The 17,023-nt window shown below is 35.9% G+C and overlaps 2 protein-coding genes across 2 annotated transcripts; both read left to right on the top strand.

Annotated features, from left to right (window-relative positions):
* Positions 1 to 1,889: 1,889 nt before the first annotated feature.
* LOC113500041 (transcription factor SPT20 homolog) lies at positions 1,890 to 12,409 on the top strand. The gene is made up of 6 exons (XM_026880699.1): positions 1,890 to 2,509; positions 7,339 to 7,373; positions 8,522 to 8,598; positions 9,095 to 10,815; positions 11,199 to 11,420; positions 12,222 to 12,409. The coding sequence occupies exons 2-6, from the start codon at positions 7,339 to 7,341 to the stop codon at positions 12,393 to 12,395; spliced, it is 2,229 nt and encodes a 742-aa protein (XP_026736500.1). The 5' UTR covers positions 1,890 to 2,509; the 3' UTR covers positions 12,396 to 12,409.
* A 688-nt stretch (positions 12,410 to 13,097) lies between these two features.
* LOC113500245 lies at positions 13,098 to 16,923 on the top strand. Its single transcript, XM_026880952.1, has 2 exons — positions 13,098 to 16,605; positions 16,880 to 16,923. Exons 1-2 carry the CDS (start codon positions 13,098 to 13,100, stop codon positions 16,921 to 16,923), a joined length of 3,552 nt encoding a protein of 1,183 aa, XP_026736753.1.
* The last annotated feature ends 100 nt before the right edge of the window (positions 16,924 to 17,023 follow it).

Here is a 17,023-nt window from a genome sequence, read left to right as displayed (position 1 = left end):
TTATTGTGTTGGCAAAATGCTTAAGAGAATAGGAATAATCTCAAATTTAATCCAATTGCTATTCATTCATTGGCCATTGTAAAATAGCAGAATCGGGGCCCTCCCACTCACTATTTAACATGACTTTATTTCGATAAGAAATTTATTAAAAGTTCGGTAACCTAAATCAGAAATTGTTGAACTGTCAAGTGTTACTTGGAGCGTGCTAATGCTAATAAGGTATATTCGATATTAGGTATAAGCTGAAACTAACACAGAACTTACCATATTACTGAGCTAACTTCGCCCAAGAAAGGTTACGCAGTGATTTGGTAAGTTAGTATAGTTACCGGCACGGATCTTGAGCGCTGACCTTCACCTGCGCAGAAGTGATTTTTTGTGTCCCTTTTGCGGTATGAAGTGAGGCGCGCGGCGGCCTCAGCGCATCAAGTCATATAGCCGTCACTCGTGATTGCTTGCTGCAGTTGCATGCACCTCAAGACGACGAGTACTTACGCACAATTTATTGATTGGCGTTTTATTTTACGATGCGCAAAGCGATCCCCACTCTTCCGCCGAGCGCTCAAGATCCTTGCCGCCTGCCGGTAACTTACTAAAAACAAAAAATAGGAAAATCGATTTAGGGGCATTTTCGCAACTTTTCTTTCTTACGAAATGACTCGCACCGTAAGGACTTGAAACTTTGTGTCGCGGGGTGTTTCACTACATTCAAGCACCTCAAGACTCAGGACAAGTATTCGTGGATCACACACCAAGATTTTTACGATTATGCAAAGATGACTATCGAAAAAGCTGTCAAAATTTAGGTATGTGAGACCACTGCCAGTTTCGTCCGAGACAAATTTGTCATCTGTCAAACTTCTAAAGGACTCCCTCGATCATCAAACTTGTTTGTCTAAAGCACGTTGTTTTTAGTCGTATTGAAAAAAATTTAGCTTTTTCGGAGCTGGTTTGGAAGGCCCAACGATCAAATAATAGACATTTTGACAAGCATTTCGTTTAACGAAGTTCTTAATTTATTAAGGCATTCATTTGGCATTGCTTTAATACCTAGAAGAACTTTTAAACAGTTCTTAAGAAAGGAAAACGTTTGTGACGTTTAGTAATTCGATTAAAAATTGCATGATATGTAAAAAAAACAGGATGAATATTATTCTACTGCTTAACATTCAAGATTTTTATACCAATTTGGGAGTGCCCGACTGGTTTCGGACCCAACCGGAGTCCTTAATCATGAGCTGACACAATGGCGGGAAAATTATTCTTACTGCCAAACTGACGTTGGCAGAATTCAAAATACCTTGTTTCGAATCATTAAAGCTCTTATGAAAACAACATACATCGTTTAAAATAAAACCAAAGCATGTTACAATTAGGTACTCTGTGACAAAATGACTGAAAAATATAAAATTCTCGTAAAAAAACACTTCTCTTATTTTCTTCCAGAAAATTAAGAGATACAAGAAAGCAAGAGATTGTTTTCGTATGAAGTAAACATGTTTTAAGGTTATAAAAAGGATTTGACGAGACTTCTTCATTCTCCATCGCGAGAAAGATCGTTTTCTAGTCGTGTGTTTAATACCCAATTCTTGAGATAACGTCGAAATATTTGAAAAATAACGACTTAGACATCATGTAATTACAATTAATACTGATTTTAAAATATCTAGCTTTCGTTTTTAAGACAATTTTCTCAAAGAAATCTAGATTTATAGCAAGGTTTCCATCAAGTCGCCGTCGGCTAGCGCTAATCTACGCAAATACGTTATTGTTCTGAACTAAATAAAACTCGTTTTAACATGGCTCAATAAATAAGTATTACAAAAAACAGTTAAATACCGCAATAAATAATAATATAACAATGTAACATAAACTTATACTCTGCAAATAGGCCCAAATCTTGTGAATAATTAATATTATCGGCCATTCTACTTGCATGAGATCACAGAGTTAAGAACAATATTAATACTTGATTATGAACCTTACTCACTTTAGATAAAGCTGATTATAAAACAATTACTATTTCAAAAGTAATTTCAAGATGCCTTTCCGTTTAAATCCGAAAAAAAAATTCTTCGCCTTCCCACTCTCACGCGTCATTAATCTCCGTAAGCTAGACAGAGACGGAGGTATATTTGGTTAGTTTACTAGACACGCTCTGAGGATATTGGGGTCATGGAACGTGTTTGAATTTCGAAACACGTTCCGTCCAATACCGTGCGCTGTTATGCACTGTTTTATCATTGGTTCGGCTGCCTCCGTACCAAAATAACAGGGTTTTAACAAAATCGATACGCGTTGTACGGGAACGTCGTTTTTCTGTCGCTCCGTCGTTATCGCTTGTGGTTTCGTGGTAGGATAGCTATACTCTGTGGCCGTATCTTTTATGTTATTCGTGCAGCCATTCCATTTCGAAAGATGTCCGGAGTGAGTTTAATCGTGACGTTTTGATACGTTTTCTATAGTTTTTTGACGTTTTAGAAGACACCATTGCTGTGGATCTGTGACGGTAAGTGTCTCGAACAATATTTCATACTTAAATTCAAGTGTAATAGTGTTTCAGTGTGTATTTTCGTGTGAAAACGTCAAAATATCAGATTTTATTCCACGTACTGTGTTGTAACACTGAAATAACTTCGAATTTTGAGCGTGACGTCACGGTTATTTGAAATTAGAATTCAATTACTGATTCCGTTAGTTTTTTTATTGTGATTCTGGTTTTGAGAACGTGTTTTGGTTTCGAGAAAACGTTTTTGAATGTGTTTTGTTCTAGAAATTATTTATTTATATATTTATTATCAATTCATGATGTATAGTATAGTTATGTTGACATCTTGGAGTGTAGATATAGTGCCTATCATATAAATTGTGTATGTAAGATGGCTTCAAATGACATTTTGCGCTGACATATTGAATTTCGTGGAATCTTATTACTTCACAGTAAAGGCTAAAATGCTGTTACTTGCATATTTTGATTGAAGATTATCTTGCGTCTCTCTCTCGCTATGTTTATAGTTGTTGCTCTGTCTCTGTCTGGCGCAGGCTACTTATTTATAGAGAACTCGGCGGGGTATGCCGTTCCCCTGTGGCGCCCTACATTATCGATAGTTTTGTAATTTTGACATGTGTTTTATCGATATAATTTATTAGTATCGGTTGTTCTGTAATTAAATGTGCTCTTGCGATGGACTTGTATTAAAATACTGTTATTTATTATAAAAATCGTAATTAATAGGCATTTAGGCTTAGCTGTATTTGTGACGTTTATTACAGCAATAATTTGTAAAATAAAAATGCTTATTTACCGCATTAGTACAGAATAACAAAAATAAATGTTTCTATGCATTTACCAAACGGTTTTGCGAGGGGCACTGCAATCTTCATAGTTGCTGGCTATTTAAAATTAAGTTATTTATAAAAGCCTTGCAATAATTCTCAACTAATTTAAAATTTGTGCCTCTTACATCTTAACTGCTGAAACGATTTTGATGAAACATGTGGCGATAGCTCGATCTTCGACATAGGACCATTGGTTAGTTTAATGCGATGACAAACCTCCATGGGCATAGCTGTAGGCTAGCCAAGGCTAAGCTAGTCAAGGTCTAAAACTAATTTGACTATGTAAATGTGCTGTGCTATTTTATAAAAAAAACTAAGTAAAACTACTTGCCCAGCATCACGTCAGTTATGTACGATTATTATTTATTGTTTACTTTTGCAACAATTTACAAAACATCTATAAGCCCAAGATAGTCGAACTATCACCTAAATTTTCCAAACTATGCCGTACCAAAAACTTTTAATATAACAAATACAACTTGTTTCATCTCAATGCCAATAAAAAAATCTTAATCAACACAAAATACATAAAATTAATAATAATAAAAACATCGATACCCAAGCACTCATCACATCACTATAGACCGACAAAAAAAAAACTAAAATGTCTGCCATCGTTCCAGCAAAGGGATTATTATTACACGCGTCCCTTATATACATAATAAACTCTATTTACTGAGTGTTAAAGTTGATATTCTATTGGTGTTCGAACCATCTTTGTTTTCCAAGGGATTTTTATCCGCTATTGGATTTTAAACCTTATTCTTGGTGATTAAAGTTCAGTTTGGTGTTTGATGATTTAATGGACGGAATAATATGGTATCTTTTTTTATGCCCCGGAGATTTACGAGGGACTAAAGATGGTGGTTGTGGAAGCCTATTTCGAGGTTTTTGTCCATCCGTTTGTTGCCGTCCTTCTATAAAACTGCCGGACCGATTTAGATAACTAATCGCCTTTGTTAATTACTTTTGTCTTAATTATATTTTTAAGGCAATTAACATTTTTTTATGTAGATTACGAGTAATTAAACGGTCCGTTGCAATTTGTTATTGATATACAAAAATAAAAAGACATTACAATAAAAAAAACTATTCTTACTAAAAGAACTTACTAAAATTTAATCGATTTTAAGATAAAAAAAAACAAAGTACAAAACGGAATGTATTCCACCTCTATTCGTATATCATTTTTTTAATTAGATCCACCCTAGCATTAGTTACCCTCGACCCTCTGTGTGATCTCCAAACATATTTTTTTTGGCACACAAGTGTGTCCCCTTTCTATTCGACAACAGCCCTAACAATGTATTACAACACTATTACTAAGACTATGTTATTCCTCATATTCAGAAATATCGATTTGAAAATTATTTATAAACCGTACAGTACTTACCTAAGACATTCGGAATTAAAAAAAATACGTTTTTATTTTTAACTTCAAAGCAACTTACACTTTATTGCGTAGGTCTTATGATTTAAATTCGTTTACAATTGAAGTAAAACACCTGACTAGCTAAATTTTGTACTATCGCAGATTTTATTATAGAATATAATATTTGTAAAGGTAATATGATCCGCCATTGACATTGACTACTGTACTCGTGTTTCTTTTTTCATTATTACAAAATGGCGTATATTTACTTCTTGGATAACATCTTATTTGCCTTTACAAGGTCCCACGTTTTGTGCTGGGCAATGTTGAATTCTTCTTTTTCTTTGTTTTTTTTTTCCGCCCTCATCACACTTCGAAAAGAAGGAGGATTTTAATTCTTCTCTATGGCTTTTCACGTTTATTAGTTGGTTATCAGTGCCACTTTTTGGTGCTAAAGTGCTGTTTTTTTCTCCTACTTTATTAGGTTCGCTGCGACTCGTTTCATCCATGGTTTTACATTCGATAATGATTATCATATTATATTCCCTTTCCTTTCAATACTCAAAGCTTCCCTATACGGGAAGAGCTCAGCTGTGGGATGTACATAGGCTGGTAATATTATTATATTTCCTTTCAAGTTTCAATTATTGCAATAGTAAGTAATAAATCATATTACAATCGCAAAAAAATCCGCGTTTCATCGATCGCACGCAAACTATCAGGAGTTGACAAAACGTGTCTTCCGTCTTCCTCTAACCTTTCCGGTTAGAAAGAGATAGCGATACAATTAGTGTATTATTTATTTATAGGTAGAAGTTGTTAGTAGACACGGGGTGCCAACCCTCGTGTAAAGGATTAATTTGCTGCTGTCGCGGTGATCGTGAATCTCGGCCATTTTGACAAGCAAAATAATTGCTTGTTATCTATGGAATAATTAATTGCTACTGCTTGTATGTGTGTGTGAGCGTAATATGCCTTACGTTGTATTATTTAGTAGGAAATCAATACGAATGTAAAAAAAGAAAATTCTAGAAAATTATAGCAAAATAAAAAGTTATCATCTATAATTTAGACTCTATTTTTTGCAATACTTAGTTTTGAATTAATGATAAAAGCAAAGCAAAGCTAAGTTTTAAAATAATTTGAGCTTCAATGTACTGCTGATACCTGAACCAATGACTACAGGTAATTTTTATAGAAATGAAAAATGACAATGAGGACACATTTACCTAAAAATACAAGTATTTCCAGTACTTAAATACTTCGTCAATTTAAAATTGAAATTGGTCAATATTTAAATTTAGTATTTAGTAATACAGCCCATCTCTATTTAAGTAACAATACGCGCGTCACTAGTAAGCCGAGCGACGTCAAAAATATGGCGGGCTTTTCCAAATGCGATTACGACATTTCCTCTTTATTTCAACGAAATTACAATAAAAAACCTTATTTATGTACTAAAAAATACTGATTTACTAAGATAATAACATTTTTCGCATATTTTAATTCAGAAATGTCCGTGAAAATTGTTGTAAAGTGTAAATTAATCAGAAATAATCTCGTAACGTCGGTGATATCTGCCATTTGTTTATGTTTTGGCCATGATAGGAATCGATAGTGTACAGGTAAGAGTAGTTTTAATTATTCTTCTTCTATAACCGTTTGATTTAATTGATAAATGGCGTTATCTAAGCTCTTAAATAAATCTCTTTTTGTTGCAATGTAAAATCGTTCAGATTTATTCGGAAGCACGTCGACACCCTTATTCACTACAATTTGACTTTTCATATGAGTAAATCGTAATTTGAAATAGACTATAGGCCTATTTTGTTAATTAAATTTAATTGTATCTTTTGTTTTTACGAATGTCAAAATCGAGAAATATTAAAGAGGTGTGTTAAATGGCACTGGGTTGGATTCTCTTTTTTTCTATTTACGATAATGTGCTAATTAAAATAATAGGAAACGATTCGTAACCTTATCGCAAAAAATATTGTCAAGCGCGCTTTTTCTTGATAAATATGTATGAATGTATGCATCCTGAAATTAATAACGAATTTAACAAATATTACTATTACGAATATAATGTTATGATATCACGTATTATTTAACCGAATTTCTCTTATTTAAATAGAGGTACATTTAGGCCTAAGTTAAATTTATGAAAGTGTGCATGCCTTAGGCTACATAACTATAAATCTGATATTAAATGTATTTTCGTCATTTTACACAGTTAAATGTAATTGTTATTGAAAATTAAAATCTAAAATACTCTCTCTTACTTCATCTATAAGCAGTAGTCAGCTGAGCGGTGATGTGGAAATACAACCTAATACTTAACTGCAACACAATTTTAGATAAACACATAAGTTTTTGGTATAATTATTAATAGTATTAACACTAACACTAGTTTGGAAATATGCTAATGCCAAGCAAAACCCTCTATAAAAACCATTTTTTTTTATGTAAATCATCACATTTGCTCAGCGCAAGAGATTCCTTTTTCCAATGTTTGAAACCCAAGTTAACTCACCATATTTTCTTTCACCGTTTTATGATAATAAAGCGAATTTGCTATAAATCTGTTAGATTTGTATATTAAATAGTATTGTTTCCTCTGTTTACAGATGCAGCAACAAATAAGCCAGTCGGACCCCATAGGGTGAGTTATTTAACATTATACTTTAATTTCCTATGTGTTCTATGGTTATTCTCATACATAATCATAGGGTTGTAAAATCAATCTATCGTTTCAGCCTATTGTGGTTTACTGCTAGGGAAAGGCCTCATATAAGAGCAGCGTATGAAGGAAAATTATAATAATAATGATTACAGTAGTTTTGGGGTTTACCTGGCAGCTCAATAACTGTATTTGTGGTGTAGATTCGAAACCGGTCTCATACTATTGCTTATTTTTCTATAAATAAAAAGATAGAATTAGTACACAGTATTTGAAAATCAAAGTAAAGAAACACAATCCTACACATTTCTATATTCTTGAATAAAATCTCCTGTTGAATTAAAAAACCTGTACTTTGGTACTTTCTTCATTTCACAAATCCTAAAATTACAAAATAATAACACCGTCTGCAAAATAAAGCAGACCTATAAGTCTACCTGTGTGTGGCCACCCCGACTGTGGCTAAATCAAAATATGTGTTTTTTATAATCTGATAAATACTTGTTCTGATAAATTCTATTCAGATCATTCTTATTTGAGTTTCTCTTAAACTCCACGAAACGCTGCAGTCCTTTTTTTTTACTTATTTTTTAGCATAACATGGAAACAATAAAATTGAGATATTTTATTTTATCATGTGTAGAGTATGTGCCACAGTTCAAATCAGTGTCAAATCTTAGGAACTGGCCCACATAGAATCTTACAGTACAATAGCCTAATTATATTTACACACATAGAGCAATCTTTTCCCACTGGATTATTCATGTCTGTTCTCCCATAGAGCAGTGACTCCTGGTAGGTGCCCCATCACATTATAGATTAAGGTCTCAACAAAGCCTCTGCATGTTGGACCTGTATACCAGTGCCTTTAAAAAGTTCAAAAACCAGCTCTCTTTCCTTGAATAATTGAAGCTCTGTAATTTCCTTGTATGTTACCCCGTCTTTTCTTTCTCATCTGATCTGAATAAATACTTCAAAAAATCAAACCAAAGTCTTTATTTTCAAATACACATAAAAGCTTAAGACACTATATGCCCCACAAAATTGTAAGGTAGTAATAAAGTTATAGTTTTAAGTAAACAATAAACTCAATCTTTATTCGTCTCTAATTATTGTATTTCCATTTCCAGGGGCCAGGGTATGTCTCAACAGATGGTGCTCTGCCCAGTGAGGTTTGTGTATGAGACACAAGTGTTGGTGCAACCCGGTGAGTGCTGTTGCGATGGATGGCCATTGGCCAGCATCGTTTCTGCGTATATGGTATATAATGTAAATATTCTGTAGACTGGTATATGGTTTTGGTATGGTATTATGTTGAGGAAATGTAAATTAAATGTTTGAGGTGTTTTTCTTATAAATTAAACTATTATTAACTGAATTTAATATTCCATGTTTATTCATGAATCAATACATTCACAATGTTGATGTTTTTAACCGACTTCAATGAGGAAGAAGTTATGTTAAGTTATTTGTTGTTATTGTTGATTGTGTGGAGTAGCTGTCATTAGGTCCCATAAAAACTTCATCAAGTTTGGCTCAGTAATTTTTTATTTGGCTGGACCGACTTTTTACCTTTTTTATTAACGGTTACTCAATATCTAATTCGCACTAAAGAGTTTAATGTCGTATTAAAGTCACAAGTAAGCAGAATCATTCGTATCTCATGACAGTGACCTTAATCTTTTGTTATTTCTAAATTCCAGGCGAACAAATCCAGCCCAACCAGACGTTCTTCATCAACCCTCAGAACCCGCCACCATGGATGCAGAACAGGCAACCACCAAACCCAGTGGTCTACGTCCAACAGTTGCCAAACAACATCGTACCACAAGTACAACAACATATGGACCAAAATCAACTGTACTTACAGCAGAACTACGCCAACTTCCAGCTCCAACAACACATGTTGGCGCAAAACGAGATGAGGCCAATGCAGATAGCCAACATTGTGCCAAACATGGTCCAGAATGTACAACAGAACGTGCAAAATGTGCCAAATGATAGGAATGTGCAGACCAACGGACAGATGCAAGCAAATAATGTTATACAGAACCAAATGATGAATCAGAACTCCAGGCAGGTGGCCAACCAACCAATGAACCAAGTTGATGTACAGAGACAAGTGTTCATGAACATGAGGCCGCAAATATCTCACCAAGTCAACATAACACGCCCAGTCATGGCCATCAACCAAATGCAGAACATGCAAACGTTGGCCAACTTGCAAAACGTACAAATCCAACAAGCAAATGTTGGCCAAATATTCCAGAATGTCCAAAGACCGCCAAACCCGCAAAACGTGAACACAGTTCGGCCTCAAACAGTGCCACAGTCCCCTAACAATGTTATAAATGTACAACCAGTAGCTAAAGTTCGTGAAATTGCGCCTTCGGAAGCGAACAAAATGAATGCCGCTGTTGGGAGCACTGTACCTGTTAGGAACTTCTCGCAAAATTACAACTGTAGACCGATACAGCCGAGAAGGCGGTATGTGCAGAATAATAATACTAATACTTTAGCTAGTGCAATAACGAAGGCTCAAAATCAACATATACCGGTCCAATCACTCCCTCAAGGGTACAACGCTGATAAAAACCAACAAAATCAGCAAAACGTGACCAATGTAGCAACAAACACGAATTTTATAAATCCGAATTTAAATAGAAAGAGAAAAAGTGAATCTCCAGATGAGATTCAAAAGAAAATGGCCGTACAACCGAATTTAAAACCCAATTTTGTACCACAACAGGGTGTAACAATAACCAAGTTATGTAACGAAATAGGTACTAATACGAGCCCTGTACATAAGCCGGCGACTGTAAATAATGCTAATAATAGTATAAATAATGTAATAAATGTAACACCAAGCCCAGCATTTCAAGTTAACCCACAAATGTTGGTCCCACAAATGGTAGTCGACAGCCCACAAGTGGACAACGCTGTTAAAAAGTTGCCAGAACCAGTGCCACCCTCATTAAGTGAAAAAGATAAATTAGTTAGAAATACAGTGTATACGCAAGCAAGAGGCAGGTTGCTACAGGATAAAGAAACTATTAAACCTCAAGAGACACTAGAAAATGTAAATCTAGCCACAAATATAGTCAATACTGAAGTTCAGACTGAAAATGTACAGCCTGAACCTGAAAAAGTTGTAATCCAGACTGAAACACAGGTCGAAAAGGCAGTCATGGTTGATCTACCTAAACCGGTAATCCCTGTTCCAGAAAAGATAGAACAAGTTATTGAAAATAAGCCACTAGAAGAAAAAATACCTGAAAAAGTTGTTGAAGAAACTAGTGTGAAAAGTGAAACAAAGAGTGATGAGAAAGAGGGTGAAAAGATAGTTTTGAATAAGGATAAAGACTTTATTTTGACGCATGTCGTCGATGGATATGTGATTCAAGAATCGAATTTCGCTTTCCCAGTAAGTATTAACAATTAATGTCAATGTATAATATCTTTAAACAGGCAATTTATATAATAAACGAGAATATTTGCATGTATGTGTGTATGTATGGATGTCTGAATGTTTGTCCCTCTTTCACAAGTACACGTATAGTTTATGATTAACACAGTTTTATCCCGATTTTTTGTTCCCATGGGATCATTATCGATTTATATCGGGCGGGTACGCGGGTAATGCCTAGCATATTCATGACCACTCGGACAAAGTCGCGCGCAACAACTAGTTAAAAAAAAAAAACATAAAATGAAGACATTGTGGCACCATGTAACTATTTACTTGTATCCAATACTTATGTCGAGTGCAATAAAGAATATTCTAATGTATCTAAATAATTCTTTCAGATTCGAAAACCATTGAAAGAAAAGACTCTATACACGAACAGCAAAGAAGATGAAACTGACGCGTTAAAGGAATGTATGAAAGAGGAGATGAAAAGTAATGTTGACATCCCTCTCTTGCCGTTCCACTATCTCTTACTCAACTGCGAGAAGAAGGAAGAAGTAGAAGAGAAAAGCAGTAATCCCTTTGACAAACTACAGCAGACTACTGTTAAGAGTTGGACGGTGAGTTCAGATTTATATTTATTATGCTACAATTTGTTGGTACCTATTATTTAAATAATATGTTGATATAGGACAGATGAATGGGTTTAAAGAGAAGCTCGTGGCTAAAAGGCCAGTCCAGAAAAGCCACTGCGTTTATTTACTCATTGTGGAAAACTACATTGTCTTGACTGGAAAAGAGGCGATGACCCCTGAATTTGCTTCGACGTTTCAGTACTCAATATTTTTATTGCACTCGCTAGCTAGCTTAAAAAATGACATGTAAAAGTGTTGACGTCTATCCTATTCACAGAATAAATTATTTCATTTCTAAGCTATAACTGCACAAGTTGATACGGTTGATCCGTGAATGGTTGACCATCTCTGTCATAACGAGTTCATGGGTGTTTCGGAACCCACGTTAAATTGTAGCTCCCGGCTGTCATTTATACATTTTTGATAGTCGTTACAGGTAGTCAGAAGCTAGAAAGTCGGACAACCAGTCTATCTAAGGCATGTCATGTTGCTCAGGTTGAGGAGGTCAGATAGGCAGTCGCTCCTTGTAAAATACTGGTACTTAGCTGCATACAGTTAGACTGGAAGCCCACCCTAACAAAATAAGAAAAGGCTAGGCTGATGTTGAATTCAAATGATTATGTTAAAGATCTACCACTCACCATTAAGGTAGACTTTTCAGGAACCCATTTCTAACAGTAAAATGTACCAAAAATTTCTACATATATAAGTACTATAATTGTATAGTTAAGGACTGATGTGATAGTCATATTAGGTATTAATAAAATTATATTTTCAATATTTCAGGTGGACGATCTATCGCAACATCTCCTGAAATTCGACTGGAAGGACACAGTTTCAGTCCTTCAGGACCACGAAATCGATGGCGAGTCCTTGTTCCTGGTCTCCAAGTCCCAACTCATGAACATAGGTGTGACCGAGGATCATACCGAGACCATTTGGGAGTTCGTCAGGAGCTGATCACTAAATGAAGAGGAGGATCCCATGCCAGTTGTCAACATATCGATTAAACCAACTGGCAATCGATTCTCCAGTCCGTCCGATCGATTTGTTCGTAATCGATATCGTTTAAATCGATTCGCTCGATGTGGAATTCAGTTTAGTCGATTAAGTCATAAACAGTATTCGTTTTGTAGATATGTTAAAAAGTTTGTTAAAAAATCGTTTTATAATCGTACGTTGTTTGCTTTGGTTAAGAATAATTGGAATAAGCAACGACAGACAATATCTAGACAATACATAGCTCCGACTTGTGGACAAGGTGTGGCCAATGTTGGCCATACTTATGAGCCAAATGACCCTGATAACTATCAAGTCATAAAAGTTACGATCAATAAGCCTAATGAAGAAGAACAAGATGGTGTTGGTTGTAACGAGCCAAATGTTGGCCAAATAAACCCATATGCGTTTACTCTTAAGGATTTACTACAAACCCCTTTTCACGAGCCGAGTGTGACAACTCAAGTGAAATTTGGACAAATAATTATTCCAAATATTGGCCAAATAATCATACCCAATTTTAACCACACATTTGTACCGACTGGCTTGAATACTTTAACGACGAGTGCTATCAGAGTATTAAATGTTGAAGATCCAGGCGTGCCCAATATTGGGCAAAAAATTGCAAAGTATCCTGTGTTAAGTGAATTACTAAGAGCCCCAATGATACAAAGCGCAAACATATTACAGCTTGTTGGCCAACCAAGCACGTCAAATGTTGGACAAACATTAGCACCAATAAGTGATAAAGTTCAAGAAATTTTACCTGGAATGACAAGTGAGCGAATATTAGAAACAAAAGAGGATGTTGGCCAAACATGTGAGCCAGATGTTGGGCAAACAGCACCAATATGTCAAGAGATCATACCAGCTTTGACTAATAATCCAATACTCGAAAAACCAGAGTGTGTTGTACAAATGGCTGTACCAGATGTTGGCCAAACATTGGCACCAGTAAGCCTCATAATTCAAAACACCATACCATCTGAGCCAACTGTTGGACAAACATTGGTTCCAAGAATTCCAGAAATCTTACCAGCTTCGACAGATGAGTCAATATTAGAAACTCAAGAATCTGTCAGCAAAGAGTGTGAGCCCAATGTTGGCCAAACAACACCAGTTATTCAAGAAATCTTACCAATTTTGCCCTTGGAGCCAACATTAGAAATACAAAAAGATGTAAGTCAAATATGTGACCAAGTTGTTGAACAAATATTACCAACAATAAGCCCTATAATTCAAGATAACTTACCAACTTTGACCCAAGATCCAACATTAATTACGCAGGAGAATGTTGGCCAAATGCACGCCTCAGACGCAAGCCAATCATTGGCTCCAATAAGCCCGATGATACAAGATTCTCTGACCAATGAGTCAATATTTATAACACAAGATGTTGATCAAAACTTAAGTCCAAATGTTGGTCAAACATTGACACCAATAGATCCTATAATTCAAGATATTGCACCAGCGTTGACCTTCGAGCCAAAAATAGACACACAAGAGTCTGCTGAGGCAGTGTGTATGCCCAATGTTGGACAAAAGATAGCACCAATCACCCCTATAATTGAAGAAATATCACCAGAGTTAAGCTTTGAGACAACATTAAAAACGCAAGAATCAGCTGATGTACCGTGTATGCACAATGTTGGACAAGAATTAGCATCAAAAATCCCTATAATTCAAGATAACTTACCAGCGGTGAGCATGGACACTGTATCAGAAATGCAAGAGTCTACTGGTCAAACGTGCATGCCCAATGCTGGACAAGAATTAGCACCTATTAGCCACCTAGCGAATGAAATTGTGCCGGCAATGATAAGCGAACCAACATTTGAAATACAAGAGCCTGGCCAAAAGATTACGCCAAGCGACGACCAATCACTGGTGCCAATAAGCCCCATTATTCAAGAAATATTACCAGTTTTGACCAATATACCAACATTTCAAACCGAAGAGTCTGCTGAGCAAACGAGTATACCAAATGTAGAACAAACATTGGCGCCAATAACACCTTTAACAAATGAAACCATACCTATTCTGACCTATGAGACAACACTACAAACACAAGATGTTGGTGAAATATCTACGCCCAATGTTGGACAAACATTAGCACCAATAAGCTTTATAGTTCAAGAAACCTTACCGGAAATGACAAGTGGGCCAACATTAGGAACACGAGATAATGTTGTCCAAATATGTGAGTCAAATGTTGGAGAAACATTGGCGTCTATAAGCCCTGTAATTACCTATGATCCAACACTTGAAACCCAACAGAATATTTGCGAAGGGAAGATGGCCAATGTTGGACCAACAGCGCCAATAAGCTCTTCAAGGGATGACATTTTACCAGTTTTGACCAATGATGAAACAGAAGAGAATGTTGGCGACATTAGTACGCCCAATGTTGGACTGGCGCCTGAAAGTCATCTAGTGGAAGGAAACTTACCGGAAATTGTCTATGATCCAACATTGAAAACACAGGAGGATGTAGGCCATATTAGTACGCCCAATGTTGGACAAAAATTACCACTCATAAGCCCTGTAGCGAATGAAATCTTATCAGAGACACAGGAAGGTGTTGGCCAAATATGTGAGCCAGATGTTGGACAAACATTTGTACCAATGAACCCTATAGATCCAGAAATATTACCAACTTTAACCTACGAACCAACATTGGGTACACTACAAGACGTTAGCCAAATGTGTGAGTCTGATGTTGGACAAATATTGGCACCAATAAGCTCTGTAATTCAAAACTTACCACCTTTGGCTTATGAACCGATGTTAGAAACACAAGATGTTGGCCATGAAAGTTCACCAAATGTTGGCCATATATTGGCATCATCGGAAATTTCATCTGATCCGATGGCCCAAAGTTCTGAAGCAAGTATTGAAATAGACCCTGGTCTATTAATTTGGCCCAATATTGGCCAGACGTTTACAACTGAACCAATTACTGGCGCAACGTTCTTACTAAATACAGGCCAAATATTGAATATCTATGAACAAACAAATGGTCGAATGTTATCTCCACCCGATAATCTAAATGCAGATATGTATGTTGCCCAAATGTTTCCACCAATTATTGGTCAAGCGAATCCTCCTGACCTAGCACTAAGCTCAAATGTACACATTCTGCCCGAAAATCAAGACATAGAAATACAAGAGATTGGCCAAATATTGGATCCAAATAATGACCAACAAACGAAACTATCTGAAGTTACATCCAATAATATCTCACAAGATTCAACCTTCGAGCCAATGGAAATGGATATTGATCAAACAATATCGCCAAGTGTTGGCCAAATATTTGAAACAACAATTGACCAACAATCAGAATCTCCTGAAGTTACACCTATCGGATCGTGTTCAGAAATATGTGCCAAAGAAGGCCAAGCAAGTGGCCCAGATAAAGACCAAGACATAGACCAATCTGGACTCATACAAACTCCTAGTAGCGAGCAAAGTCTAGAAACAAATATTGGTCATGTAATATGGCCAAACGGCCAAATAAGTGACCCAAATAATGGCCAAAGCTTAGCACCATCTGAAGTCACATCTCATGAGATACCAGGTTCATCCAGTAAGCAAATAAATATTGGTTCAATTATATGGCCAAGTGGTCAAATAGTGGACCCAAATAATGGCCAAGTCTTAGAACTGAACCCAACAAGCGAACAAAGTCTTGACTTAAACATAGGTTCTATTATATGGCCAAATGTTGGTCAGATAACTGACCCAAGTAATGGCCAACCCTCAGATATACCAGCTGCGACTAACGATCAAAGTTCGGGAATAAATATTGCTCCAATTATATGGCCAAGTGGTCAAATAATTGACCCTAACAATGGGCAAACCTTAGAGCCAAACAGCGAGCAAAGTCCAGAATTAAAAGCTTTCCCAGTAACATGGCCAAATCCGGGCCAAATATTGGACCCTAATAACGCCCAACAGTTCGGAGCGCCTGGGATCACATCTCATCCAATCATACAAGCTTCAAAAGATCAACCTGCAGGTGTGCCAACTATTGGCCATATTATTGGTCCAATAATGGTGCCAAATATTGACGATACTTCAGACTCTAGCGAATATACAACACACCTAATACAGGTTCCCGCTCCCGAACCAAGATTTGAAATACAAACTGTTGGCCCAATGTTTGCGCCAGGTATAGAAAATGAATTAACTCGTGAGGAAATAAAGGAAATTATTAATTTACTACCGGTTGTCATAGCAACGGATTTAAGAGAATTACGCAGACAAGCAAATATCGCGGAAGCGAATAAAAAAAATATTGATAATAATGTACTAGAAGCTAATGATGTTATTATTAATAGCGATATTATTCAAGAAGTTGATGAAACAAAGAATAAAAATGATAGCAAAAAGGAACGAAATAAAATTACTATTATTAATAATATTATACTTAATGATGTTAATAGTACTTCAAATGAAAATGGAGACATTCAGGCTAAAAAAGCCATAAAAAATATGCGTCGTATCGACAAAAATTGCAATATAGTTGGAAAAAGTATTAAAACAAGTAAAATCGCACCTAAAAACAGAAATAATTTACAAGAAAAAGA

The sequence above is a fragment of the Trichoplusia ni genome, chromosome 13, assembly GCF_003590095.1.
Source record: "Trichoplusia ni isolate ovarian cell line Hi5 chromosome 13, tn1, whole genome shotgun sequence".
NCBI lineage: Eukaryota > Metazoa > Arthropoda > Insecta > Lepidoptera > Noctuidae > Trichoplusia > Trichoplusia ni.
This window is presented reverse-complemented; position numbering and strand designations above follow the sequence as displayed.